General features: G+C 45.5%; 1 protein-coding gene across 4 annotated transcripts in view; it reads right to left on the reverse strand.

Annotated features, from left to right (window-relative positions):
* Positions 1-27,553, reverse strand: part of IQCG (IQ motif containing G) — a 42,376-nt gene that overhangs the window by 6,382 nt on the left and 8,441 nt on the right. For 2 of the 4 annotated variants that reach the window (XM_030574748.1, XM_030574747.1), the window contains exons 3-11: positions 23,248-23,395; positions 20,287-20,534; positions 18,800-18,928; positions 18,156-18,237; positions 9,325-9,486; positions 8,888-8,962; positions 6,387-6,518; positions 4,085-4,186; positions 2,195-2,488 (exon numbers count right to left, since the gene is read on the reverse strand). In XM_030574748.1, the coding sequence (XP_030430608.1) occupies positions 2,351-2,488; positions 4,085-4,186; positions 6,387-6,518; positions 8,888-8,962; positions 9,325-9,486; positions 18,156-18,237; positions 18,800-18,928; positions 20,287-20,534; positions 23,248-23,388 (1,209 nt within the window). In that variant the 5' untranslated portion in view covers positions 23,389-23,395 and the 3' untranslated portion in view covers positions 2,195-2,350. Of the gene's footprint in view, positions 1-2,139; positions 2,489-4,084; positions 4,187-6,386; positions 6,519-8,887; positions 8,963-9,324; positions 9,487-18,155; positions 18,238-18,799; positions 18,929-20,286; positions 20,535-23,247; positions 23,396-27,553 lie in introns of those variants that run through there. The other 2 variants (XR_004001932.1, XM_030574749.1) reach the window with 2 other exon arrangements.

A 27,553-nucleotide genomic window follows, 5' to 3' on the forward strand; every position in this document is an offset into this window, starting at 1 on the left:
TGCCACAGTCCGTCCCCGGTTCTCCCTTCCAAACAGTGGAGAATGGCTAGGCAACTGCCCTGGGGGGCTGCCAAGCATTTGGCTAACTGGAAGAGATGCTTGACCTTTCAATGTATGGGAGGACCTCTTAACTTTCATTACATTTTCTGCCTTTTTTACATTACAAAAATATGAATGTAAAGGCTGATCTCCCCTGGTTTTGGTGGACCTCTTGCAGCTCCTTGTGTATTGTGAGCTCTGACACCAGCTGAGAGGCAGAAGTGTTGAGTTGTTAACAAAATCAAGTGTTCATTTGGCATTTGATTTATAAACGCTAACAAGGGTAAAACACCCACTTCTAAGCAGTCTGACTAAAGACCCTTTCTCCTCTCATTTGCTTCATTTTCACTCTTTAATTTTATTAGTTTTCCAGTTACCATGGAGTCTCCCAGGGTATGTCTGATAAGAAACAGCAAAGTGTGGGGAGAGGATGCTTTTTTGTGCTGTAGCTGTCTCTAAAAAGGGGTGGTTGGGATTTTTTATTTTTTTTACCATAGGAAAAGTGCATTTTCCCTCCTTTTCATAACTCATATGTCTGAAGGGATTTTGCGCAAACTTCACAATAAATAAATAAATAAAAATCACCTGTCAGCACAGACCAAGCCTGGAACATTTTAGGCTCAAAATGACATGTTTCGAAACGTTCTGAGCGCATGAAAAGGGAGTTAAAATTAAACTTAACTGCAGTGGTTGCTGTGAGGCGCCTGCTTGTAGACGTGCGACGTAAACCTCACGCAGGAGTAGTGCTTGTTCTTGCATCAGTGTGGAGTGAGGAAGACAAGTTACAATGTAAAAACCGGAGGAGTCCTTATGGCACCTCAGAGACTAACAAATTTATCTGAGCATTTGTTAGTCTCTGAGGTGCCACAAGGACGCCTGTTCTTTTTGCTGATACATGGCTGCTACTCTGAAAGTTTCAATGTGTTCTCGTTCGGGATCAGTGACTGAAAAGGGAGTGCTTCCTGATTAACTTCCAGTAATGATGCCAGTGATTGTAACTCCAGCTTGCCTGACGTGTGAGTTTTCAGAAAGCCACTGTCACTTCCATGATACATTAACGCAGAATAAACTGCAGGCTCCAGCCACCACTGAGCTCTCAGAATTAACAGCTTTGCCACTTGCAGTAGAAGTACTTTTGCTTGATCTTAAGAGAACTTTTGGCACAGTTTGACTCTTCAATGTGAATGAATTTGGACAGCTACATGCTCCCGATACAGCTCTTAAGTGGTCTCAGAGTGAAAACAGCCTCGTTCCGATTCTATCTGTTCTGATCCGCCTCTTCAGCCCCTCTGCGGTTTTACACTGTGTAGACAGCGCTATTGGCTGTTTCCACTGTGTACACTGATTGCAGTACAATCTCATTTAAAAGGATTGGACCCACAGCGGGGAGAGCCCCCTCGGATAACAGAGCAGAACTCTGCCTCCCCCCCCCCCCCACTTCTCTTTCAAGGTAACAGCCAGGCTGTCATCACTTCACTGCACTCTGGGGTTTGAGAGAGCAGTTCTCGGGTACCAGATGCCAAAGGATGTCCTGCATTACCAAGGACATTATGTTACCTGCCCATGGTTACACCCTCACTGGGGCACGATTCTTTCCTTATCTCCTGCAGGCTACAGGGACTTCTGGCAGGAGGACTGTGAGAATGGAAACACAAAAGCTCTGAACAAGGCTCCATCTACACTGAGAATCTTCAGCAGTTCTCCTACCATTGATCTAGCACTGGCACTAACATGGAAGCCCCACCCAAGACCAGATGTGAGTGACTGTCACCAAGCTGTCTAGACCTGCTCTGAGCAGCATTAACCAAAACAGTGGTGAAGGACGAGTGCCCCCAGCCTACGCTAACATTTCAACCCTTGCCAGCGCAGTGACGGGGAGAGGTGGTGAATATTCTGAGTGCACAGTGCCTTTAAAACAGCTGCATTTCCAAGCCTGTGAACAGGGTGTGAATTATACCCAGAGGACTAATTAGTTTAAGGCTGCAGAAAAATCTTGAGAGCCATATCGTTCCAGCGTCCTGTGCTCTCAGGGGAATAATGTGTGTGCATAGCACAAGGCAGGTTAAAAATGGCAGTAGCTGATTGCTAAGCTCTAGTTACCTTGAGCTGGAGAGGTCAGACCTGTGCAAGAAACTTCATCTTAAACTCCTTCCTGTCAAGAAAATGAACTCCAGCCTGGCCCAGAGCCCTGGCCCTGAACTCTGCTGAGGACTTTATTTCTTACTCTGTGCACACAAGCCAGTGTTCCTCCCTGGCGAGAGCCCAAACTTCCAGGGCCCGTGGGTCTAATGAGAGCAGGAGTCTGTGGCCATCACTTCCTTTTCTTAGCTCCAGCTTTTTCCTTTTTCCCTTTGTCTTTGCCCTTTGGCTCGTCCTCTTTAGACTTCTTCAGGGCCTTATAGGGACCGATGTTATGGCGAACCATTGTGCCTCTCCACCAGGCCTGGAGCTGGAAGCAGGAGAGGAGAGTTAGTTTTCCAGAGCAAGAGTCAGACTCTTCGCTGTTCAGAGCGGCTGGTCTTGAAGTCAGCTGCCATGGCAACATGCCTCCCCCTCTAGGGGGTATCAAGTAGGCCCCACTGGCTCAGTGATGTGGGACAAGGGACGGGCTTTCTGGTTGTCTGATATTACGTTTATGTGAAAACATTACAAGGAAATCCAAATGGTGAACCTGAGAGTGCCAGGGAATACGGCTCTGTGACACGTTCTGATCTCCAGCCTACTCGAGGCACCGGCTGGCTGGAGCCTGGATCCTGCTCTGTCTGCTGTCTGCCAGCTTCTCCTAGGCCAGCAGCCTGCTGTCGGCTGCCAGTGCTACTGGTGCTGGCTCTATGCACCAACCCTTTGCCTTGGAAACATTCCTAACATAAGTGCTTAGATACTAAGGTGATGGGCTCTACAGAAAACCCCTCGACAGATTTCCATAGACCAGCTGCTTTGTACGCGAGTTTACGGGCTGCACCCTGCTCAATTGCTGGCTCAGTGTTTTAGTCAAGTAAAAGCCTAGAGTGGAGGAGACTCTAGTGAGTCCTTCCAGCAACAGCAGAAAAGGCCCGACTCAGTGTTCCTGTTTATTTCTGCCTTAAATTAAACATATGGTTATGTTCACATAGACTATCAGGGTTGGAAGGGACCTCAGGAGGTATCTAGTCCAACCCCCTGCTCAAAGCAGGACCAGTCCCCAGTCAGATTTTTACCCCAGTTCCCTAAATGGCCCCCTTAAAACCCAAACTGTCACAAAGAAGCAAACAACGGGCCCAACGCCACTTGCCTTCCTTTTGCAGGTCATTAAATCTTTTTCTCTCCTTAGCTCTTGGGCCGCATTTTCAAAAAGTCCAATTTGCACATGCAGTTGCCCACCTATGCTGGGCCTGCACGTGTAATCGGTACTCCCATCACCCACTGTTTCCAACATGCCAGTACTTGTTCTCAGCAAGTACTTCAATGCTACTTTTCTTAACCACATTAAAAAGAAACCCAGCACCGGTGGCCCTGTGAAAGGCCAGTGGGAGGCAGCTTGAAAGCAAGAAGGCCGCCAGGTACAGTGTAGACTGTGGCACCTGCTGTAAAGGACCAATGTCCTAAGCTGTAGCAGGTTGGGCTCTTCCCCTGCACTTCCTGGCCTGTGGGATAGTCTGTGCTGAGCGTTTGTGGGATGGGGTGGGGGGCGGTTCTTGTACTGATGGCAAGGATTACATTGCAACCCTCCCTCTGTGGCGTCATCCTCACTGCACAGATGGTGTGAGGGACAAAAGGCCCCCAAATCTTCACTCTGGGAGCCAAGATTTGCCCTTTATTTCCTTCCTGATTCGGTAGGTGGCTGTTAACTTTGTGGCTGCTCTCCCTAGGGGGGGACTAGAGGGTGTGGAGAACAAGCAGCAGCTTGGACATGCGGCAGACCCCTCTCCTCTCCCAGCCCAATGGCAGCGCTTGCCGGTCCCAGGCCCTGCTGGCCAAACCCTTCAGTGGTCTTGCTGAGTGAAAGGAGCCCCCTTGCATACAGATCATTCATGAGCCATAGCACTGGTAGCATTTTCCCTTTTACCTTCTTGATGCTCTTTAATTCCAGCGCATCCTGCTCCACCTTTCTTCTCGCTGCCTCCTTTTCCACCCGATCCTCCATGATGGCTTGCTCAAATAACCGGCACTGCAGAAATGCAAGAGACGCTCTAGAACGGGGTGAGCAAACTACGGCCCACGGGCTGGATCCAGCCCGTTAGGGCTTTGGATCTGGCCCACAGGATTGGCCTCCGGGCCCCGCACTGCTCTCAGAAGCGGCCAGCACCATTTCCCTGATGACCCCAGGAGGGGGACAGGGTGCAGAGAGCTCCATGCATTGCCTCTGCCTCCATGCACCAGCTCCCGCAGCTCTCGTTGGCCGGGAATGGGGAACTGCAGCCAATGGGAGCTTCGGGGGAGGTACCTGGAGGCACGGCAAGGGCAGCAAATGTGGAGCCGTCCACCCCCGATCCCCCCACCCCAGGGGCCACAGCCCTTCCTGAAGCGGTGTGGCATGGGGCCAGGGCAGGCGTGCAGGGAGCCTGCCCTGGCCCCAGTGCGTGCCACTGCCACCCCAGAGCCACTTTAGGTAAGCAGCGCCAGGCTGGAGCCTGAACCCTGCCAGCACCCTGCCCCCCAACTCCCTGCCTGCACCTTGCACCCCTCCTGCACCCCAACTCCCTGCCCTGAGCCCTCTCGTACACCCTGCACCCCAACCCCCTACCCTGAGCTCCCTGCTGTACCCTGCACCCCTGTGCACGCCAAGCCACTGCCCGGAGCCCCCTTCTGCACTCCACACTCCTGCACCCCATCCCCCTTCCCTGAGCCCCCTCATGCACCCAGCACGCCCTCCACTGCCCCAATCCCTTGCTCTGAGCCCCTTCCTGCTCATCGCACTCCCTGCCCTATCCCCCATCCAGATTTGGCCCTCGGCCCAAGAAGTTTGCCCACCCCTGCTCTAGAACATGCTTTGCTTAGAAATGGACTGAGAGCATCATGATGTCTTTGAATTCTGGAGCTCCCTGAACAAGGCTTGTCCCTCATAGCTACTCCATGGAGGCTGATGTGCAAGCCTTTCTCCCTCGGATCCTTTCTCTGGACTGTCCCAGCTCTGCAGTGCAAATGCTGCATATAACTGTGTTCCCCATCGTAAAGCAGTAAGTTGCTCCAGTAACTGAAACCTTTCACTGCTTGAACATATTGAACCCGCTGATGTTATGCTGCAGAAAGCCTGTGTCTTGTCTAGCTTCTGGTGGAACAGGTGTTGCTAGAAAGTCACCCCAAACACATGGGGACAGGTAGAATGATTGGGACACAGACATGACACAACTGGCCCAAGTTTTACAGACAGAATGGAAGATGAGGTGCTCGACGGGACAAGGAGTTGAGTGTCCTCTAACTCCACAAGCAGGCATTTAGAACTCAGTAAACTTAAGTTATGTCTACACTGCCCTGCAGTTCTGACTACCAGAGTGGGGACAAACAGTGTGCACTAGTGTAACCCTCTTCAACAGGACTATGTTAGTGTGAACTAGAAACCTTTTTTTTTTTTTAACTACTTCTCTAGGAAGGTTTTTACATGTTTACAAATCCTTGCCATGTAAATATCGGAAACAGAACAATCATTACAACGGTGAGCTTTGGTTGAGAGATTCTCCAGGAATATTGTCATCAGAGCTTGCTGTTTAACAGGGAGTTACCAGGGTTCAGAGTGAGCATCATTACCACACCTCCAATATGTCATTTCTAGTGATCTGATTAGAACTAGGAACCTTTCAGTTAATCCTCACAGGGGGAATTACACGCAGCTGCTATTCATGCCCTCACAGTCCGAACTGCAGGGCAGCCAACAAGCCCTCAGAGATAGCCCTTAGTCTGCAGCAGCCAGTGGTCACTGGCAATGAAAGCAAGCATGTTAAAATTCCACGGAGTCCCTCTCCCCCAGACTAGCAATAGCTTGTGTGCACCAAGGTGAGACACATTGGGAAGGGAGTTTGTCCTCCCTTGCCCCTCATAAAAACCCTTCAATTACTTGCCACTTGTACACCCAAAACGGCCATAGGAAAAACAACAAACAATGGCATTTCTTGACCAGAGTCACATGCAGAGAACAGAGGATTCATGCCTCCCTGGCTCCCTCCTGACACCACTTGCTGTGTTGTTCCTGCCTATTCTATTGAATAGCTCCATGGTTACTCAATCTTTTCTTTCCCGTAGTTCTCGTCCCTTGTTCTGGGTGAATGAAAAGAGTGAGGGTGGGGAAATGCCCAGGGCCCAGCTTTTGGGATGCTGCCTGGGCAATGAAATGCTGGGTCACTGAATCCTTCAGTCCACTGCTGATCTCATACCTGCTTGGCTAGTTCCTGCAGTGCTGCTAAATCATTTGCCTTGGATGCTTTTAGAGTGTTCAGTTCTTGCTGTTTAGATTCCGTGTCCTTTTCATACTTCTCCATCCAGTATTCTAGCTTCTCTTCCAACTTCTGTGTGGGAGACATACTGTGACACTTAGCACAGCAGACAGAACGCACCGGGAAGGGGTAGTAATGCTACTGACTCATTTTTATTGCTCTCCTCTGGACTCTTTCTAGTCTATCCACATCTTTCCCAAAGTGCGGTGCCCAGAATTGGTCACAGTCCTCTAGCTGGGACCTCACCAGTGCCGAGTACAGTGGGACAGTTACCTCCTGTGTCTTACAAACACTCTTGTTAACACACCCCAGAATCATATTAGCCCTTTTTGCAGCTGCATCACATTGATGACTCATTCAGTTTGTGGCCTACTATAACCCCCAGATCCTTTTCAGCAGCACTACCCCCTAGACAGTTACTCCCCATTTTGTAGTGGTGCATTTGATTTTTCCTTCCTAAGTGAAGTACTCTGCACTTCATTAAATTTCATCTTGTTGAATTCAGACCAATTCTCCGGTATTCCATGGTCATTTTGAATTTTAAACGTGTCCTTCAAAGTGCTTACAGACCTCCCAGACTGGTGTCATTGCAAATTTTATAAGCATACTCTCTACTCCATTATCCAAGTCATTAAGGAAAATATTGCCTAGTACCCAGACCCAGGATTGACCCTTGCAGGACCCCACTAGATATGCCCTCTCAATTTGACAGCAGACCATTGATAACTACTCTTTGAGTACGGTCTTTCAACAGATTGTGCACCCACCTTATAATAATTTCATCTAGACCACGTCTCCCTGGTTTGCTTATGAGAATGTCACATGGGACTGTGTCAAAAGCATCACTGAAATCAAGATATATCACATCTACTGTTCCCCCTAATCCACCAGGCTTCTAGGCCTATCAAAGAAGGCAATAAAGGAAGTGAACACTGGCTGACAGAAAGATAAGAGAAGGGGAAGGAGTGAGCTTCAACTTTGGACCTTCCTTGTCCTAATCCTGAGAGATGTCCTGACCAGACTGAGCCAGAGACAGGAACCCTGATGACACCGTCACGTTCACTGGCTCTGGCTAAATCCCAGAACACAACCTAGGATGTGAGACGGTCTCTCACACACACATTCTCTCTCTCTCTTTTTTCCTTCCTTACCTACCTTCTTTCTTGTTCCTCTCCTTTTGCCAAATAAGAGTCTGGCTTAGCTGGCCAAGACTGCATATTTTGCAACACTGCTGTAATCCTGTGACCAGAAAGGCAGCTAAAAGCAATGCCCTCAACAGGCTGATGCTGGTACAAGTTTTCCAGCTCTCAGAATGGCTGATAAGACCATGTGCTGGGCCTGTGTTTGTCCAGCTGTGAGGTTGCAAGTGAAAGTCAACTCCAGAGACAGACACTGCATTGTCTCTCTTCCCTCTTGCTTGTGTTTCTTGTTTTGCCTTCAAGGCAATGGGATCGGACTTTAACAACAGCAGGTACAGCTCCAGCTCATCTCAACTAATGTCTCGCTCTCCCCCAAAAAGGACAATTATTACCATCTTTAACACCATCTTGGAGACCGTCAGACATGGGGTTTCTTCTTCTAAAGACTCTCTGTGGCTTAAGGGAAGGGAACAAGGGATGTTAAAATTAAAACCTTACTTCATACCTTACAGTTCAAAAGCTTTAACTGCTTTGCTTCCTTTTTCTGTATCTTTAATAAAAGGTTATAAAGGATTTTTTATGGTATGTTTGCCATGGTACTAAGCAGGCTGAAGTCTCTATAGAGCAAACCCTGAACCTTGTCCAATGCTGTTTAATGTTGAACTGTTTCAGGGTCATGTTAACCCCTTTGACTCTTTGGGTCCTTTCTTCCATACAAAGTAATACAACAGACATTATGGATCGTGGGCAACCTGAATATATATAACAGACATTATGGATTGATTGCAACCTGAGTCTATCAAAAGAGTTGTGAATCGGTATTTATCCTACCCCGCTGGATTTCCTCCTGAACAAACAGGCTAGGATAAAGCAAAGAACGATTGGTGGCTCTATAATGTCTTTCCTTGCCGCTGGTGTCCTAGTTTACAGGTGCAGCTCCTGGGCCTGTGAAGCTGTAAGTATATTGCATGTATTAATGCCAGCTCCTGATGCTGCTGGAATTCTGACCTGTTTGCAATGAATGTACTTTGGGCTTTAAGTTAATCAGCTGAACAAATCTGTCCCACCTCAATTTTGATTTAGAGGAAATATATCCAGATTTAAAATAATCCAAAATTCAGGTAACCAGTGTTATGCTTTGGGAGCAAATGGTAATTCCAACAACAGTCCTGAAGCTGGTTGAGGGATAGATGGACATTAACTGTTTTCCTTAAGACACTAACTGCCACCCTAGGAATAAGCTGATGTGATTTTTATAGGTTGCTGTCTTAAGTGCTAATTGAAAACATTTGAGTCACCCACCATCTGTTGTTGCCTGAGGAAATTTTCAATCTCCACGTGCACTCTAATCTCCTCATCAGTTTTGATCCTCAGCTTCTGTGATCAATAAAGACAGAACAGGTCAGAGGCTATCTTGGCACGCACATATGCATACACTGCGACGACGCGCGCCGGCATGTGACTGCTTGTAGTGGTGAATGGACAGCACGACTGAAAGTGACAGGTTCTTGCTCTGCAGTGTCAATAAAAAGCCAGTTGTTCTATGTAAGAGAGTGAAATCTAGGAACGAAAGGGTGGTGGGTGAGACGGAGGAGCTTGTGCCACCTGTGTGTAAAACAAACCTCTCTTTGCATGGTGAGTTACATGTTGGCTGTTTGGTGGCAATGCAATCTGCAGTCAGCCAGCTCTCGCCTTACTTGTTGGAGATACTTTACAAACAGCCTAAAGATGGTGCTTACCTCAATTTCATTGACCAGGTCACTCTCTGCGTTGCTGCACTTTTTCTGGGTCTGGTAGACTTGGAGCTCTGTGTCTTTCTTCACATAGCGGCTCTCCATGTCTGTCTTGGCCTTCATCTCTTGAAGCTGGTCTTTGAGGTATGCAATCATCTCATTCCGGTTCTGAGGAATAGGCAGGAGGGAGAGGCATATGGGGGGCATAAAAGCGAGCTTCAAAATGCAAGTCACCTCTGAATTTCTTGTGCCCACTACTCCAGGCAAACTCACCTGTGTCCCACCTCACATGTTTAAAAATCATAGGGCTGAAGGCTTCTCCCCCTCATCAAGGCAGGGGGCTGGCGCTGAGTTATTGACTCTGGGAGATGGGAGAGAGGAGAGGCTGAGAGGGAGTTTACTCCCCACACTCTGTAGGGCCATGTTCAACCCTGGTAGCCTCCATGTTACCTCATCTTCCCCCCTCCCCCATGTGTCTCTGCTCATGTGTCAGAGTGTCACCTTCTGATCATAATGCCACTGGCCTCAGCAGAGCTCCCAGACAGGAGATACATCATGATAGGGTTACGGCACTGAGAGTAAAATACATCACAGTGAGGGTGTAATTATCCTCCAAGCAAGCATTACAGTCTAGGAAGTGAAAGAATTAGAGTACTTCATTACTTAAAAGTACGCTTGAAAGAGCTGGATTTTTATGAGTAAATTGCAGTAAATGTTGATTTCACTGTACACAAACACAGATGAAAAAGTATATGTATAGGGTAAAATACAGAAATGCTTCTGGAGAAAGTCGAGTTTGATATAAAGATATTTACACTGTATATTTTGCATGTGACATTGACAATTTGTTTTTGAATGGCTATATGATTTGGCTTTTGGAATCTCAACATTTACTGTAATTAAATAATTGTTGTCTGACCATCCCCATAATTGCCCAAGCTCTGAGCACTGAAATTGTAAACATTAAAAAAGGGCTTAAAGATAAATATCAATATCTATTGAAATTTAAAAAAAAAAAAGACAAAATGAGTTTTGCCAAACCCACTTAACAGCAATCAGAATATGCTAGGGGATGGAAATTCACACCTAAGGTACCCAACCTTAATTCTGCCCTGTAGTGACACCATATTTGTTCTCATAATATAAGAACTAGGGGCCACCAAATGAAATTAATGGGCAGCAGGTTTAAAACAAATAAAAGGAAGTTCTTCTTCACACGGCACACAGTCAACTTGTGGAGCTCCCTGCCTGAGGAGGTTGTGAAGGCTAGGACTATAACAGAGTTTAAAAAAGAACTGGATAAATTCATGAAGATTAAGTCCATTAATGGCTATTAGTCAGGATGGGTAAGGAATGGTGTCCCTAACCTCTGTTTGTCAGAGGGTGGAGATGGATGGCAGGAGAGAGATCACTTGATCATTACCTCTTAGGTTCACTCCCTCCGGGGCACCTGGCATTGGCCACTGTCGGTACACAGCATACTGGGCTGGATGGACCTTTGGTCTGACCCAGTATAGCCGTTCTTATGTTCCCCCAGAGTGTTGTCCAAGTTTAACATGAGCTTCAAAAGAAACTTAATTTTTAACCAACTGTACAGAAGGCAGCAAATAAAGAGGGAAGGTGTGATTATCTATCTAGAGGTTGCAGAGACAGACAGGTCACCAGACACCTGGCCTCTAGAGCCCTGATTCAGGAAGGTATTTAAGCACTTGCATAACTTTCAGTAGTTCCATTGATTTCAATGGCTTCACATTAGGTATATGCTTAAGTAGTTTCCTGAACTGGGATCTATATCTGTCTCTGCCACAGACCCATGTGTGAGCTTGGACAAGTCACAACCTCTGTGCCTCAGTTTCCCCATCTAGATGTAAGCAGAGTCAGGATGTGCTCTACCCTGACATCTGGTGGTGAATTATGGGGAGTGTGGAAAGGAATTTTAGGTATTTGCATTGGCACAACTACTGTGGAAAGGAATTTTAGGTATTTGCATTGGCACACCCACCCCACCTAGCATAGCCCACGGCAGCCTAGGATGGTTATTTTGACAGCTCTGGGATCCTCAATTTCTTTGTTATTGGGGCAGGAGGAATAAAGTGTTGTCACCCTTATTATGTGAATGAGGAAGTATGAGACTGCTTTATGACAAAGATGTCTCAATATCAATTAAGTAGCACTTGCTAGACAAGGGACATGGGTGTCAAAACCCATTGAAATGAGAGAGGTTGGGGACTGGTGTGTGTACCTGATGGTATGGGCCCCCTTTTGAGGGCCTGGAACACCAATTGCACATCCTCCTCTCTCCACTGTTGAAGAGCAGAGCTAATTTTGATTCCATTAGGAGTCCATCTAGAGGCTGCTGAGCTGAATTCACGTTGGGCCAATGGTGCACCAGCACTGGGGCTCCCCTACTACAAGCTGAAATCACTAAGAGCTGAAATCACTAAAAGAGCTAAGCTTACTGGGCTGAGATCACTGAGTGCTGGGTTAACTAGTGGGGGAGCCTGAAGATCTGTCGCTAAGCGCCTGGCAGAGCGGAGCAGTTTGCAGCATGTTGGAGCAGCCCATGGAACAGTGAGTACAGTGGAGCGGTTTGCGGGGGCGGCTGGAGCAGCTCACGGGTCAGCTGGAGGAGTGGCACAGCTGGTGTATTGGAGCTGGTCGTGGTGAAGGCTGCAGCAAAACTCCATGGAGAGGCAGAGCAGTTGGCCCTGGCCCATGTAAGGTGCCCCTTAACACCCTGTGCCCCCTCTCATTTCCATCTAGGCTGGGGGGGGGTAAAACTCTGCAGATAAACTTTTGAACTCGGGGGTGGCACTGACCAGAGACTTTCGGGTTGTTGGACTTTGGGGTGATTGGACTTAAGACCCTAAGGGGGAAAAGACATTGCCAAACGTACTTGGAGGTGGGTTTTTGCTTATGGTTTGTGTTATAATCCTGTTTGTGGTGTTTCTCCAACGTGATGCCGCATTGTTTCCTTCCTTTATTAAAAGGATTTTGCTACATTCAGACTCCATGCTTGCGAGTGGGGAAGTATTGCCTCCTAGAGGCGCCCGGGGGGGTGGTATGTAATTGTCCCAGGTCACTGGGTGGGGGCTCGAGCTGGTTTTGCATTGTGTTATTGAAATGGAACCCCTGGATACTGAACCCACCCCTTGTTGCTGCCAACTCAGAGGGGCAGAAGGGTTACAAATAAAAAAAATGACATCTTGGTTGTGAGGGCGCTACGGTTTAATTCTTTAGTTTGCACAGCATGTTGGGCTCCTTGCATGGAAGTTTTTGTGTAACCAGAAAAACTAAACAATTGCAAAGCAAATTAAAGAACAGGTGAAAATCGACCCTTGCTCTGTTCATATGTGCCACTACTTCTTGGAAAGCTTATCAGGGTGGACAGTGTACATTTTGTTGCAAAAGCATACGCTCTGGGTGAGTAAGGAGTGCTGAGGGAAAGTAGCTGGCTATGTGCTGTCACCCCTTCCCTGCTCACGCTTACTACAAGGGAGAGCTGAGATTTCCAGATGCAAGTTGAGTCTGGGCATGCTCCCCTGGCAGAAGGGACTCCAGAGTTGAAAGGTACTGAGCTGATGTCTGTGGTTGAGTGTGTTTCAAGATGTTTGAACGCACTGGGGAATTGAAGAATGATTCACTTTAGCATTGGGCTTTTAGTTTTACTTGGTTTCCCGGGGTAACAGATGAAGATTAGAAATGCAGGATTGTAACTACAGGAGAATTCTCTTTAATATGAAAAGCACAAGACGTGCTATGAATCTAAAGGTCATAGCAGACTAGTTTGCAGTTACGTAAGACTGAGCTTAATGCATCTGGTTTTACTTCTTGTGCCCCGTGCCTTTGATTACTCAATCAGATTTTTCCTGTTTGCTTGCTGTCATGTTACAGTGGCTTCAACATTCATCTGCTGAAGCTTGTAGCTGAAGATGACACACAGAAGGGCTGGTGTTATTTAAGTGATTTGAAGCCCACAGAAAGGCTCACATCTTGTTGCTCACGCACCATCATATTCCTTTACTGCGTAAACATGGAAAGATCCCACAGGAAAAACTCTGCTCCATAGCACTGTGTTTAAAGGCCATGAGTCATTTTAAAAGAGTTCCTTTTCAGAAGAGTTTGGAACACTCAAAGGGAAAATCCTTCCTCCGCGCACGTGCACACACACACACACACTCGCTATCCCATCAGATATAGTCAGGGAAAGCAAACTATGTTATAAGGCTCAGGACCATTAGGGCCCTTGGATGAGGTGCGTGTGTGTGTTAAAGTCATGCAGCCACCATTGTTTTATAGTTTCTCCGCCTGAAGATCGTTTTACAGCCCAGATTGTCATATGACTTTATAACAAGCAGAGACATGACCTGTTTATGTTCCATAATATACCAAGGTTATCTGGTAATGGCTTGTATTTTCGTCCGTGAAACGATGCAGGAGGTGGGGGGTTGTGCTTCCAGCAGACAGAAGGGGAAGCTTGTCATATGGCTGCATTATCAGTGGTTTTCAACCTTGTTTCCTTTTGTGGACCCCTAAAAAATTTCAAACGGAGGTCCAGCTCAAACCCTTCCACTGAAGCAACTGCAGCAGGGTCACTACGGTAAGCAAGCCTCAAACCATTTTAAGGCCTTATGAGTTAAAACCAACACCTTGAATTAACATAAGACGTAAGAGTGGCCATACGGGGCCAGACCAAAGGTCCATCTAGCCCAGTGTCTTGTCTTCTGACAGTGGCCAGTGCCAGGTGCCCCAGAGGGAATGAACAGAACAGGGAATCAAATGATCATCCCCTGTTGCCCATTCCCAGCTTCTAGCACCGCAAAGGCTCCTAATAAACAATTAAGCCACAACCACCCTTCTCCTAGTCCTGATCCACAGCCCTGTGCTATCCCAGCCCTGGGCTCCACACATACAGAGCTCTGCCAATACCCCTCTATCCCAGCCTGCAATCCCCTGCTCTCCCAGCCCCAGGATCTCCAGGGTGGCTCGTACAAAGCATATACTTGCCCAACTGTAATTACAGACACATTCTAACTACCCTTTTATAGAACAGGACTACACCAAAAAGGGCTGAAGTTTGAAACGTGCCATGGCTCCAGCTTTCCTTGAAAATTAGGCCCATTCTATGGCTTGAAAGAGATTTTTTTTGATTTGCCAAAGAGACAGCCCTATGAAAATGGCCTCGGGGTTCATCCAAAGCCCAACAAAGTCAATAATAGCCTGTCCATTGACTTAAATGAGCTCTGGATCGGGCCCATGCTGAGCATGCATAGTAGGAAATGTCCTTAATTCTATACAGGTGTATACTTAGGTAGGGAAAGAATGTGCTTGCGTGTGCCATTATTTAAATGCATACTTGTTTTAAGGAGACTGCAAACTCCTAACGCAAAGCCAGCAGAGCTTGCGAAGTCTGTAAGACACGTCAGTCTGGATTGTTTCTTTCCCTTTTTAAAAAGCATTAGGAAAATAAATCCAAGGAACAGTTAATGTAACACTAAGGCTATAACTGCAAGGAATGAGGAGTTGCACAACAGCTTTCTCAGGGGACAGATGAAGATTGTGGCATGAACTCCCAGAAGAACTAAGGACCATCACAAACCTCACCACCTTCCACTCCAAGTTCAAGGCAAGTTTCTATGACCTGGCTGCTCTATGGTAAATGCATCGGGGTGGGGGCTGTAAAAATATAAAAAACAAAATACTACATGGCACACATTCCTCTTCCCTGCAAGAGGATGAGAGGACAAATGTTGGCCATGCTACTTTGAGCACCTTCTAGTAGTGCATTAATATTATGGTGATCAGCATGGTATAAGAACCTCTACAGAAAAGAATGAATAAAAGCTAAATATCCAATCTAAAGGTTAACTTGGTGTGCGTACAACCTACCCTCCCGCACACACCACGTTATATTCTTGGTTTTCTGCTTAAGGTATGTAGCCTGCTATATTATTTATTGCTCCAAAATGTACACTGTGAAATCTACAGGATGTGTAAAGAGTACTGCTGGGCCTTAAACGTTTTCATTGCCTGACTTGTTGATGCTGACAGTGCAACCTTAAGGTTACATTAGCACAGGTTTTGGTATTCAATAATTAATAATCATAATCTGTGTAGAATGTCACCACTTCATCAATGACAAAGTAAAAGGAAAATGCTACAAAATAAGTGACCACTGCAGCAGCTACAGCTAAATGAATAAATCTTACTCCTAGAGCTGAACTAAAGTGATTAATCCTGCTGGTGCACAAAGAGAAGGGAAAGAACAAAAGGAGCCTTGTTAATTTCACCTCTATTAGAAATACAGGTGAATGGGGAATCAACGTTTGCCAAAAGGACAGAATCAGGAGGGAAGAATATTTGAGACTCATTATAGAAAATGAGAAGGGAAAAACAGTGGAATAGCCCTGTGAGTTATTAGATAGTGTCTTGTTAAGAACAAACAAAGCTCAGAACAAGAACATACAAGGAACACACCCAGAACAGAGAATTTTGTTTTCTGAATCCATTACTATACCTGCTTGGTATTGTTTTCTCTTTCACACGCAGTCCAAAGACTGGAGACTGCCATGGGGGCTTTAGTCCCTCCCTCCCTCTATTGTTGCTGCTCAAAAGGCTCCATAATCAACATGCTTTCTTTCCTTTTGTAAATTAGTTGTCAATGTGCCAAATCATGAAAGTCTCGGTAAAGCTGCCTATCAGAAATTCCTCAATGGAATGAACAGAAATCATTCTCCCAGGGAGACCTCATCGGAGCAGGTTATTTTTTAGCAATGGGAGGAAAACAGGATTTGAAAGTAACTTCATCTTGATTTATCATCAAAGATCAAGCTATAAGGAAACCCAGGAAGAGGACTTTAAGCTGGAAAGAAAACGACTGCAGGCCACACTTTGTGAGGCTGATCGCAAAGACGGAAGAAAGGTACTCAAAGATCAGAAGGTAAAGGCTGAAACAGAGGATCATCACCTACAGCAAATGCAAAAAAGTTTAAGACTGAGGCCAAAGAAAGCTCCAGCGTAAGGCACGTTTCCTAGTACTGGAAAGAGTTGTGGAAACTACATTAAAACAGAACAGCATGTGTAAGTTGGGCATACAGACACTGTTGGGCTTCTACAGCACTAACTTTGGCACCAGCTCTGCTCCTTATGTTGGTACAGTGCATGGAGAGCTTCCCAGCATTACCCTATGAGTGACCTGAATCTCAACTGGCAGAGACAACGAGCACTAAGAAATGGACAAAATATAATCCTCAAGTAACTGCCACACTACTTGAGGCCAAATGAAACTAATTTATTTCTTCTAACTGCCAAACAGAGGTCAACAGACTTTTAAACTGTTCCATTTTCCCCCTTAGGGCTTGGATATAGGCTTGAGTCCAGTTTCAGCAGCAGAAAAGAAATATCTATTAAGTCGCACGTCTCCCTTTTGCAGACCAGTCTCTGACCTCAGATTCCTTTAGACGCAGTGCCAAACTGAAGACACTGAAATTCTCTAGAAAAGTAATCCGCACTCTCCATTTCTTCTGGAAAACCTTTGAGCTCCTGTGTCTGTCCTTCCTTGGTTCACTACCTATCTTGTAACCATTTGTTCCTTCAATATTGCCTTCAGTGGTTCCTCCTTTCTGCAAAGTTCACCTGGGTTCTTTTTGTTTCCTCCTTTTCTTCCTCCTACACTTACCCCAATTTATTTCATCTACCCCTATTTGTCTCTTCTAGCACCTCTATGCTGATGACTTTCAAATCTACTTTCCACTTCAACATTTTTTCCTGTCTCACTGATATCACGTTTGGAGATTCTGCTGTTTCCTCGAACTGTACACAGCTATATCTGAGCTCCTCATCTTTCCGCCCGAACCTTCTCTTCTCTTCTCCAATGCCAATACCATCCTTGTCAGACTGGCAATCAGAGGGACATTTTTCAGTGGCTCTTGCTCTTCCAGGTGCATCTAGGCTCCCACCAAGTCCTGCTGCTGCTTCCTCTTCAGCTTTTATAAAAAGTAGTCCTTCCTCAATGTGCCTTCAACTTGAAATGTTTTTCCATACCCAGGTAATCTCCTGGCTCAACTACTGCTAAATCCTCCCCTCTGGGCTCCCTGTTTTCCATCTCGCTCACCTCTAGTCCATCAAGAATACTGTAGATAAAATGACCCTCATTTGCCACTCAACCAGATCACTCCTTTATACAGATCTTCTCCTGCCTCCTTCTCACCTACTGAATCAAGTGTCAGATTCTCGTTCTTGCCTTCAAGGCCCTGCATGGCTCTGCCTCTATCTCTGCTGGTTTCTTTTTGCACACCCCTCATTCCATCAGTATGCAGCAGCATCACTCCCTTCATTTCCCTCTCACTCTCTCCTCTTCATGCTTTCTCCCTTATGTCTGGATCAACCCTTTATCACAGAACATTATGTCCCCACCATCTCCATTAACGCCTTCCTTAGAACCTATTTATTCCACTAGGCCTTCCAATGCTAATCCCTGTCGGTATTATGCTATCCCCATCCCAATTAACACCATCCTCTGGGTTTCCCACTGCATTCAGATCTGATCTGCGTCTCTTTTTAGATTGGAAGCTCCCTGATGAAAAGACTATTATAGCTGTACAGCACTGATCGGTGCTTTAACAATCATTCACCACCCAGAACACTAGTGATGTAGCTACACTTGCTTTTGTTTTGTTTATATTTTTCCCTGCCTGCCCCAAAATGAGTGTGTTACTTGTGTTCTCACATCCTGTCATTGGAGACTGTGAACCACCCTAGGAAGGAGAGGTCCCAGTCTGAGCATGCTCAGTAACACATTTCCTCTCTAGCATGCTGCCCATCTCAAATATTCTTACCTGAAGTTCTAATTCCTTTTCTTTCTTGACATCTTGCAGCCGTTTCTGGAGGGACTTTATCTCCTTCCTTCCTTCCTCCTCCCTAAAGGAAAAAGCAAAATGGAAAAACCTACATTCCTTGAATACAACATGAGAGAGTAGGGTTAGCTTTCCACAGGAAAAGGACTTCCTCCGTTCTGATGCAGTGTTGCACCTTACAAAACACAGCCCTGCTCCTCCTACTTTCGCTGAGAGCTTGTAGGTTGGAAAGCTCCCCAGGACTCTGCAGTACCACAGGGTGAGCCACCTTTCCTTGGCTGGTTGGCAAATAGGCAATTTTTTGTCCACTTTAAGCTTCAGGGAGGCTATGTATCTGAAAGTCATAACCTGGGATGTGATCGTAGCGATGATGACATGGTAAATAAAGCCACAGTGCAGTGATGTATGGTTCATGTACAACTGCTGAGTCAGACAGGTGGGACTGATTGGGAGAATGAAGCAAAAAATGCAGAATTCTTCCAACAGAAGCCTGTATAAAGTCCACAAAGACTTGATTTATTTGATTGAGAGAGTAGAGGAAGGAATCCTACTATTTGGGGACAGCTTCTGTACTACTCAGGAGCAGTGGTGATTGAACCTGGGAAAATGCCTAACACAACCCTAACCTGATGATGGTGGTGTGGAAGTTAGACTTCCTCTCCTTCTCTCTCTGCACAGCTTGCAGCAGACTCTGAAACGTTCCTGAAGTCTGCATTTCCTGCAAAGTTTCTGCAATCACATCACTCGCATCCTGCCTGCCAACATGAACAAGGAGGAACACAACAGCAACTTAGACAAAGATGTTATTTTCTGGCAATTCAATGCCTGGCTCAAACATACAGGCCCCGTTATTGTTCACTGCTAAAAAAAGTTACAGTAATGTAATGTCCTGCTTTTCTTCTGTTCAGGTTCTTACACCAAACCCAAGGCTTTTCGTCTACACTACACAGTTTTGCTGGCATAGCTATAATAACTAGGGGTGTGAAAAAATCACTCCCCTTACCCACGCCATCAAAACCTCTGGTGTAGACAGTTATGTTTCCCACTATAACTCCCATTTGTCCATCTGGAATATTTTGTAGTATGGTGGAGGGGTTACGTTCATGCCTTGAGACCGTCCAGGGTGGCTGAGTTATCATTTAACATTTATATTACAGTAGCACCAAGAGGGCCCACTCAAGATGGAAACCCATTGTGCTAGGTGCTGTACAGGCACTTACACAAACATGGTCCCTGCCCTGAAGAGCTCACAATTTACCAGCATGCAAAATTTCCTGGTGCATATGTGATTACATTCTCAGTGGCAATTCTGCATTCATTTGGGAATTTTTTTTGCACTGAATTTCCTTGAACTCCTTCCTTTGAATTTGCTGCTTAATTATACAGGCCAAGATTTTCCAATATATGTGCCTAATGTTAGACACATAAATCATCTTAAATCAATGAGCTGCTATGTGCTCAGCACTCTTTCAAATCATGCCATCTAATTAGGAGTCTAAATATGGGCTAACATCAAGTTCCCTTTTTTAAAAAATATCTCGGTGGTGGTGTTCATTAGCTGTTCTGTAAAGCAGGATGGAGTGCACAGCAGTAACAGTGCTACAGTGGCATCGTATGAAACACTGCTTGACTGAGCTCAAGAGACAATGCTCAGCCTGTTTAACTAATTTCACTAACAAACTAATATTTGCTAGAGAAATCTTGATCCCAAACATTAACACACCGGTACTGGATGGCTCCAGGGATGAATTATTGAGAGGTCATCAGTTTGGATTCTATTAAAGTGACCAAAAGTCATTAACACTAGGCCATACTTTGCAAATCTTTGAGAAATTAGTTGGTAGTGTCAGTCCATTTCCGAATGGACAGGTATCCTAGTTCCCAAACTACAGTAAATGGCCTCCTTGTTGTCAGTCTAAGCAGAAGCCAGGGTCTTGAATGGATCTTGAAGACTAAACTCCCTATTCCCGCCTGGTCAGGGTTGAAGTACATTAGCAGGGAGGAGGGAAACGTATACTGCCGCTGTCTGTTCTGGAGATAAATGAAGGGCTTCATAGTCGTCAGATCTGGTATCTGGCACCACTAAAAGCCACAGTCCTCTCTCAACACTCACCTATCAGCTTGAACTTTTCTGAGGTTATTGGAGGACACAGCACTCTGTTTTGCAGCCCTACTAAAAAGATGATTGGCCCTTTTTAGGTCTCCACTCGTCTCCTGCAGCTGCTGCCCCAGTTCTGTGAACTTCAGTGACTCGGAGGGAACTGTTGGCCTGTTCTCTGACCTTGCTGACATGAGCTGTTCAAACTTAACCCCCAAGTCCTTCTGGCTCTTGATGATTTCACTAAGTTCTTGGGCATCAATCTACAAGGGAACAAAAGAGATTTACGTGCATAAGGGACAGAAGAGAAATGAAAAACTCTGCAATGTTATGTAACAGAAGAAGAAAAAGTTTTATGCACAGGGGCATAGGCCCATTGAGATCAATGGGACTATTCAAAGTGTGTAAAATTAGGCATGTGCAAAGGCTTGTGCAGGACAAGGACCAAGGTGAAGACTGAGGAGAGAGGAAGGGTCACGCTATCGGCTAGTTCTCATTTAATTGCCACCAGCATCACCTAGAGCTTGCCTGCGTGCCTTAGTTCCATAGCAATCACTGTGTGTTGTGCTGCCTTCTCAACAGAAGTGTAAGTGCTGGGTGAATGTGTTTGTTCCGCTCTTTCGTATGGTGGAGGAAATACAACACGAATCAGGAGGGGAAATTCAGAATATTGGCTGCTACCTTCGTAACAAGCTATATGGAAACATTTTGGATATTTTAGGGCAGTCTAAGGTGTGAGTTGGAAAACAAAAGATAGACATCCTCTGCTGACGTAAATTATTATAGCTCCATTGAGTTAGGACAGTTAACCAGCTGAGGATCTGCCCCAGATGTACTGTGTGTATGTGTAATTGTGTGAATAAGTATATACATTGAATACACTAAAAGTATACAGACAGGTGCAAATGAAATAACTACTTTAAATGAACAATATTAAAATAGCTTGAATCTCAATCTCTTAAATGACTGAACTTCAGAAAAACCTGAGCTTGGCAAAGAAACTGCTTTAATGTAATGTAGTATCTACAGGCACTTTGAGATGTACCTTAAAATCCCTAGGGTAGGTCAATTACCAAAGGTTGGAGAGTTTGTAAATTGCATGAGGTGCCTTTGTTCAGTCAGCTAGCAATTTATTTTTTGGGGCACAGTGTAGGAGACAATTGCATTTAATTCAGCAAATGGAAACACTCCATTACTTTGGTGGGGTACATGAAATGGGGCAGTGCGCCCTAGTCATTGAGAAAGTTAATGAATTCTCAGCTGACGCTGTGATTAATGTTATATAAAATGTCATAACTATGACTGACTTCTACAGCTCCAACAGCATGCTAAATGCTAGGCAGAAGATAGGCTGCTTTGAAATGAAACTGACAATTTAAACTGAAAAATAGGGGATGGCATGCAGTGGCAAAATGACAGAGCAATGGAGTTAGCACATAGCTGTTCTCTATATTGGGCATGATTTTCACTGACACTATCACAAACTGAACGTGTGTGTCATGACAAGAACACCCCCTAGAATCCTTAGGAATGGGTTTTCTCTGTGGGTGTTCACTGCTAATACATCAGAAGCTTTCCACATGCTATTCAGTGAATGATAACTCATATCTGGGAGTAGGTGGAACTAGTTCATAGACCTCATTTCAGGGAAGGAGTGCCCTCTACTGTATGGCTTTAGCATTAGTCAGGCTCTGAATCCAGCACATACTTCAGATTCTGAGTATTCTCGGTCACCGTATAATAGACTTGTTCTTGAAAACAGATAAGAGACAATGGACTGGCACAACTTTAACTTTTACTTTATTCTTCCTCTTCCTTTCTCTGCTGATACTTTAGGCATGGTGTGTAGAATCAAATAAAGCAGCATTAGACCAAATAAGCTAAGTTCCAGTAGTTTATGCCACCTCAGTCATGATGCTTCAATTATTTCCAGTTCTTTACTCATAGGGAAAAGTTTCATAACTGCTCAGCCTGGAAATTGGCTGCTGCCTTAGGTAAAAGTTAAGACTCTTGAGGTGACAGCAGAGATCAAAACTATTTGCCTCTCAAGATGGTTAGGCGCACTCTTGGCTCCTATCACCTCATTTGCCACTCTACCATCACCTGCAACTGCTTCCTCTCCAAAAACATCTCTGCACTTCCAGTAGGCTGCCTCTAATACATGGAACATCCCTCCAAGCTGCCCTCTCCTTCAAATCTCCCCTCAAGACCCACTTATGGTGTGATGCCTAATATGAAATCAGCCAGCTAATGACTCTAGACTGAGGTTAGTCGGTCTAGGTTGGTTAGTTATAGATTTAGGGTGGAATTTTCAAAAATGTTCAGTGTTGGCCCAACTCTGTTTCCCCGAAGTCAATGGGAGTTTCATGAGTGACTTCTATGGGAGCAGAATTACATCAATACTGAGTGTTTTTAAAAAGTAAATAATAGGATTTTCAAAAAGAGAATGCATTACTGTATATACCACTTAGCTATGCTTGATCGTTTTCCTTTCCCTACTCCTTTGCATTTTGACTGTTATCTTAGACTGTAAGTTCTTTGGCATAGGAATCATGTCTTTGTTTATGTTTGTGCAGTGCCTACCTGAATGGGACCCAAATCCTTATTAGCGCCTCTGGATGCTACTGCAGTATAAGTATTAAAATCAGTCTCCAGCTGAACAGCAAGATGATGCATTTATAATAAGAATGGCCATACCAGGTCAGACCACAGGCCCATCTAGCCCAGTATCCTGTCTTCTGACAGTGGCCAATGCCAGGTGCCCCAGAGGGAATGAACAGAACAGGCAATCATCAAATGACCCATCTCCTGTCCCCTGTTCCCAGCTTCCGGAAAACAGAATGTTCCTCCTCTCACGGGCTGTGGGGCGCTTTACAATGAAAATATATCAACATTTATTTTTAAGAGGAGTCAAAAGAAGGTGTAGTGTAAAGACAGGAAAGAAAATAAGAGAATTTTAAAAATAGAGGCACCTACATTGCTGATGTCTGTCCTGCCCTCATAGGAAACTGGCATAATATATCCAAGAATAGCAAGCTGATCAAGACAGTCCTCCAGCACAGCACAGATTTGCACAGCTTCCAGAGGGGAGAATATTTCCATCTTTTTATTTGCCATGTTCTTGCTAAGAGGAACAAGCACAGCATGCAACAATGAGAGACAGCATGGAGTTAGTAATAACAGTTTAAGTAACACTAGATACTGAAATAGCCTTACATCTGCAGCCTTTCATCTCTTTTCTAATTTTTTGTATAACCTGTCCTGCACCCATTACCCCAGAAATCATGCTCCCCTAATGGCTGCATTTGAACATAGTGGGAGCCGTAACTCACATTAACAAAATAGTTTCACAGCCCCGCTCATCTTAGATATGTCTGGGCAGCCTGAATCCTAGGACACCATGCTCCAAATTGGGTCAAGTGGCGTGGCCCTTCCAGCTCAAATTAGAGCATCCAGGGCTGACATTTGTAGACTCCTCATCCATATTGAAAATGAAGGTGCCTGCTAGCTATGTTGAACTCCATAGGCTGCACTTTTGCCAACTTATGCTTTAAACTGTTCCTCATGATTACCTTGAATATTTTTGATCATCCCATTGACCTCAATACGAGCTGTTGGGAGCTCAGCACTTTTTGAAAATCAGGCAAGAGCCTACGTAGGGACTGAGGAAATTAACCTTCACCTCCTATTTTTGAAAGCTTGAACAAGTTTATTTCAATTCAAATGGAAAAAGTACGTTTATATACAAATAAGCATTCCCATGCCACCTTTGCAAATCAAACACCATAGCATTAGACCATGCTGAAGCTAAATGGAAATTGACCAGTCTATTTTCTTTGTCCAGCTGAGCAAAATGCATAAGTAAACATCACCATAAATAGTGGGAAATGTATGTTAGAGGTTTTCAGTTTGTCATCTAAACTGTAATATAGTTAATAACCATACTATCCCTTTTAACAACAAAACTTAGAAGGAATGTGTCTTAGATTTAGCTTTTTGTAGCCTGTGGGGTTTTTTAAAGGCAAAATAAACATGATTGTGCTGAGATCCTCATACAATTTAAACTATCAATTTGTGCAAGTTATTTTTAAAGAAAAAGGAACAAATGCCAGTCAAGATCTTATGCAATTTTTAAATTTTTCCTTAGTAGGTTTCCAGAATTATTTGGTATTTGAATATCAGAGGGGGAGCCGTGTTAGTCTGGATCTGTAAAAGCAGCAAAAAGTCCTGTGGCACCTTATAGACCAACAGACGTATTGGAGCATGAGCTTTCGTGGATGACGAAGTGGGTATTCACCCACGAAAGCTCATGCTCCAATACGTCTGTTAGTCTATACGGTGGCACAGGACTCTTTGCTGCTTTTGGTATTTGAATAGCAGCTTCTGGTCCATGTTACAACCCTCCTTCCCACCCCTCACAAAGAAACAAAACCCCCACATGTGCACACACGCATGCACGCACACACACAAAAGAGATTGTGTTTGTACAGCAATCTAGCACAATAGGACCCTGATTCTGATTGGGCTTTCTGGGTATTACAGTAAAATCTAATAATAGAAATCTTCACTAGTCCTTATCTGTCTACTGTTGGACTTGGGCCATGTTTAAAATCTCTTGAACAAACACTTGAGGTCTGCAAAACATTACAGTCCTGGTCTGCAAGCACACTCTGGAAATGGATCAGACTCATGATTATCAGGGTTGAGGCATTGTTATGCTCTATGAATACTAAAGAGGTTTAGATTAAGCCATACTCTGTATCGGCACTGGAGTTAGAGTGAGTTACTTTCTTCAGCAACTTCCTGACTTGAAGAAACTGTAATCATTTAATATTAGAATATGAAATTAGTTTCAAATAGGCAGAAGATCAATATAATTTGTTAGCTCAGGTCTACCAGGTTTCTAGCTTCACAAGAGGTGGGGTGCAGTGAAAGGACCCTCTATTTTTAATTTGTCTGTTTCTTGACATTCTGTTTCATGGAGTATGTTCCTTGAAGATATTAATCCTTTCCAGGAGGTTTAATTAGCCACTGTTGGCATCTTCAGTTTGACTCTATAGAACAGGGGTGGGCAAACTACAGCCCGGGGGCTGCATCTGGCCCTTCAAACGTTTAAATCCAGCTCTTAAGCTCCAGCCGGGGAGCAGGATCTGGGGCTTGCCCCACTTCCTGTGTGCCGTGGCTCTGCACGCTCATGGAAGCAGCAGCAGCATGTCCCTTCTCCAGTTCCCATGCATAGGGGCAGCCAGGGGGCTCCGCACGCTGTCCCTTCCCTTAGCGCCATCCCTGCAGTTCCCATCGGCCGGTACTCCTGACCCACTCCAGTTTCCCAACCCTGATCCCCCTCCCACTCTCCAAATCCCTCGGTCCCACCTTCCTGCACCCCAGAGCCTGCACCCCCAGCCAGAGCACTCACCCCCCCCCCACACCCCAACCCTCTGCCCCAGCCTGGAGCTATCTCCTGCACTCTGAACTCCTCATTTCTGGCCCCAACTGAGAGCCCTCACCCCCTCCCGCACCCCAAACCCCAATTTCATGAGCATTCATGGCCCACCATACAATTTCCATCCTCAGATGTGGCCCTTGGGCCAAAAAGTTTGCCACCCCTGCTATAGAATCCTAGAAATGCAGGACTAGAAAGGACCTCAAGAGGTCATCTAGTCCAGAGGTCCCCAACATCTAAACGCGTCCGCATACTGGCCGACGGATGAGCATCCACTGAAATGCTACCCAAATTCAGCGGCATTTTGGCGATGACCCCGCTTGCCGCAGACAAGCAGTGTCATCCAGAGGTGTCACTGCCGAAATGTCGCCGAATTTTGGTGACATTGTGGTGGATGCTCTTCCGCTGCCATGGTCCTTTGTCTGACGCCCACCAGACGAGAAAGGTTGGGGACCACTGATGTAGTCCATCTCCCTGTATTGACGCAGGACCAACTATATCTAGACCATCCTTGACAGGTGTTTGTCCAACACGTTCTTAAAAACCTCCAATGATGGGGATTCCATGACCTTCCTTGGAAGCCTATTCCAGAGCTTAACTTCCCTTAGAGTTAGAAAGTTGTTCCTAATATCTAACCTAAATATCCTTGCTGCTCATTAAGCAGATTACTTCTTGTCTTACCTTCAGTGAACATGGAGAACAATTGATCACAGTTCTCTTTATAACAGCTCCTAACTTAGCTGAAGATTGTTATCAGGTCCCCCTTTGGTCATCTTTTCTTAAGGCTAAACGTCCAGGTTTTTAACCTTTCTGCACAGGTCAGGTTTTCTAAACTTTTAAGCATTTTTGCTGCTCTTCTCTGGCTCTCTCCAGTTTGTCCACATCTTTCCTAAAGTGTGGTGCCCAGAACTGGACATGCTACTCTAGCTGAATCCTTACCAATGCCGAGAAGAGTGAAACAACAATTCTCTCTCATATCTTATCATGCTCCTGCTAATACGCTTGTAGTAGGCAATACCTTTCTAGCACCCCCTCGGGGAGAGGGGTGGGCACTGCCCCTGTCTCTCACACAGGGCACAAGCCTCCACCTGTGCTGTTCCAGGCACATTGCAGAGGAGAGGGGAGCTAAAGGAATCCGAACAAAAAATCAGTTTGCTTCCACAGCCCACAAAAACCAGAGTCCTAGGCTTTTGGGAAGTCAAAGAGAAGTACCAGCCCTTCTCCTTTCTGAGAGGACCTGGGAAGCCAACCCATTTCCCCAGTCAGTAACCCCTGCTGCCAGGAAGCAATTACTTGCAGTCCTGCTCCTACAGAGTACCACCCTGCACTTTGTCTTTATTAGTGTTTTGACACAGCAGCCTTCTCATACGATACTCTGACTACCACCTTCTTCATTCATTTTTACCCAAGTTTTGGTTTTTTAAATATCCTTCTACAGCAAGGCTTTTTTGCACTATTGCCTTTCCCTGACATTCTCACTAGTCCCTGTAGGGAAAAATCTTTGATTCTGAGCTGACTCAATTTTTCATCCAGAAACTTTCTTTCCACAGAATATTTTCCACAATGCCATAGAACAGTGATCCCCATCCCATCGATCGCGATCGTCTGGTCGGTCGGTCGTGATCTCCGGCCACCAAAGTCCAGCAGCATAGCAGGGCTGAGGCAGGCTCCCTGCCTGCCCTGGCCATGTGCCGCTCCAAGAAGCAGCCAGCATGCTCCTGAGGTCCTGAAGGGGTGGGGCAGTGGTCTCCATGCACTGCCCCCCCGCAGCTCCTATTGCTGGGAATGGAGAACTGTGGTCAATGGGAGCTGTGGGGGTGATGCTTGAGCAGGGCCACC

Source organism: Gopherus evgoodei, chromosome 9 (assembly GCF_007399415.2).
Source record: "Gopherus evgoodei ecotype Sinaloan lineage chromosome 9, rGopEvg1_v1.p, whole genome shotgun sequence".
Classification (NCBI taxonomy): Eukaryota; Metazoa; Chordata; order Testudines; family Testudinidae; genus Gopherus; species Gopherus evgoodei.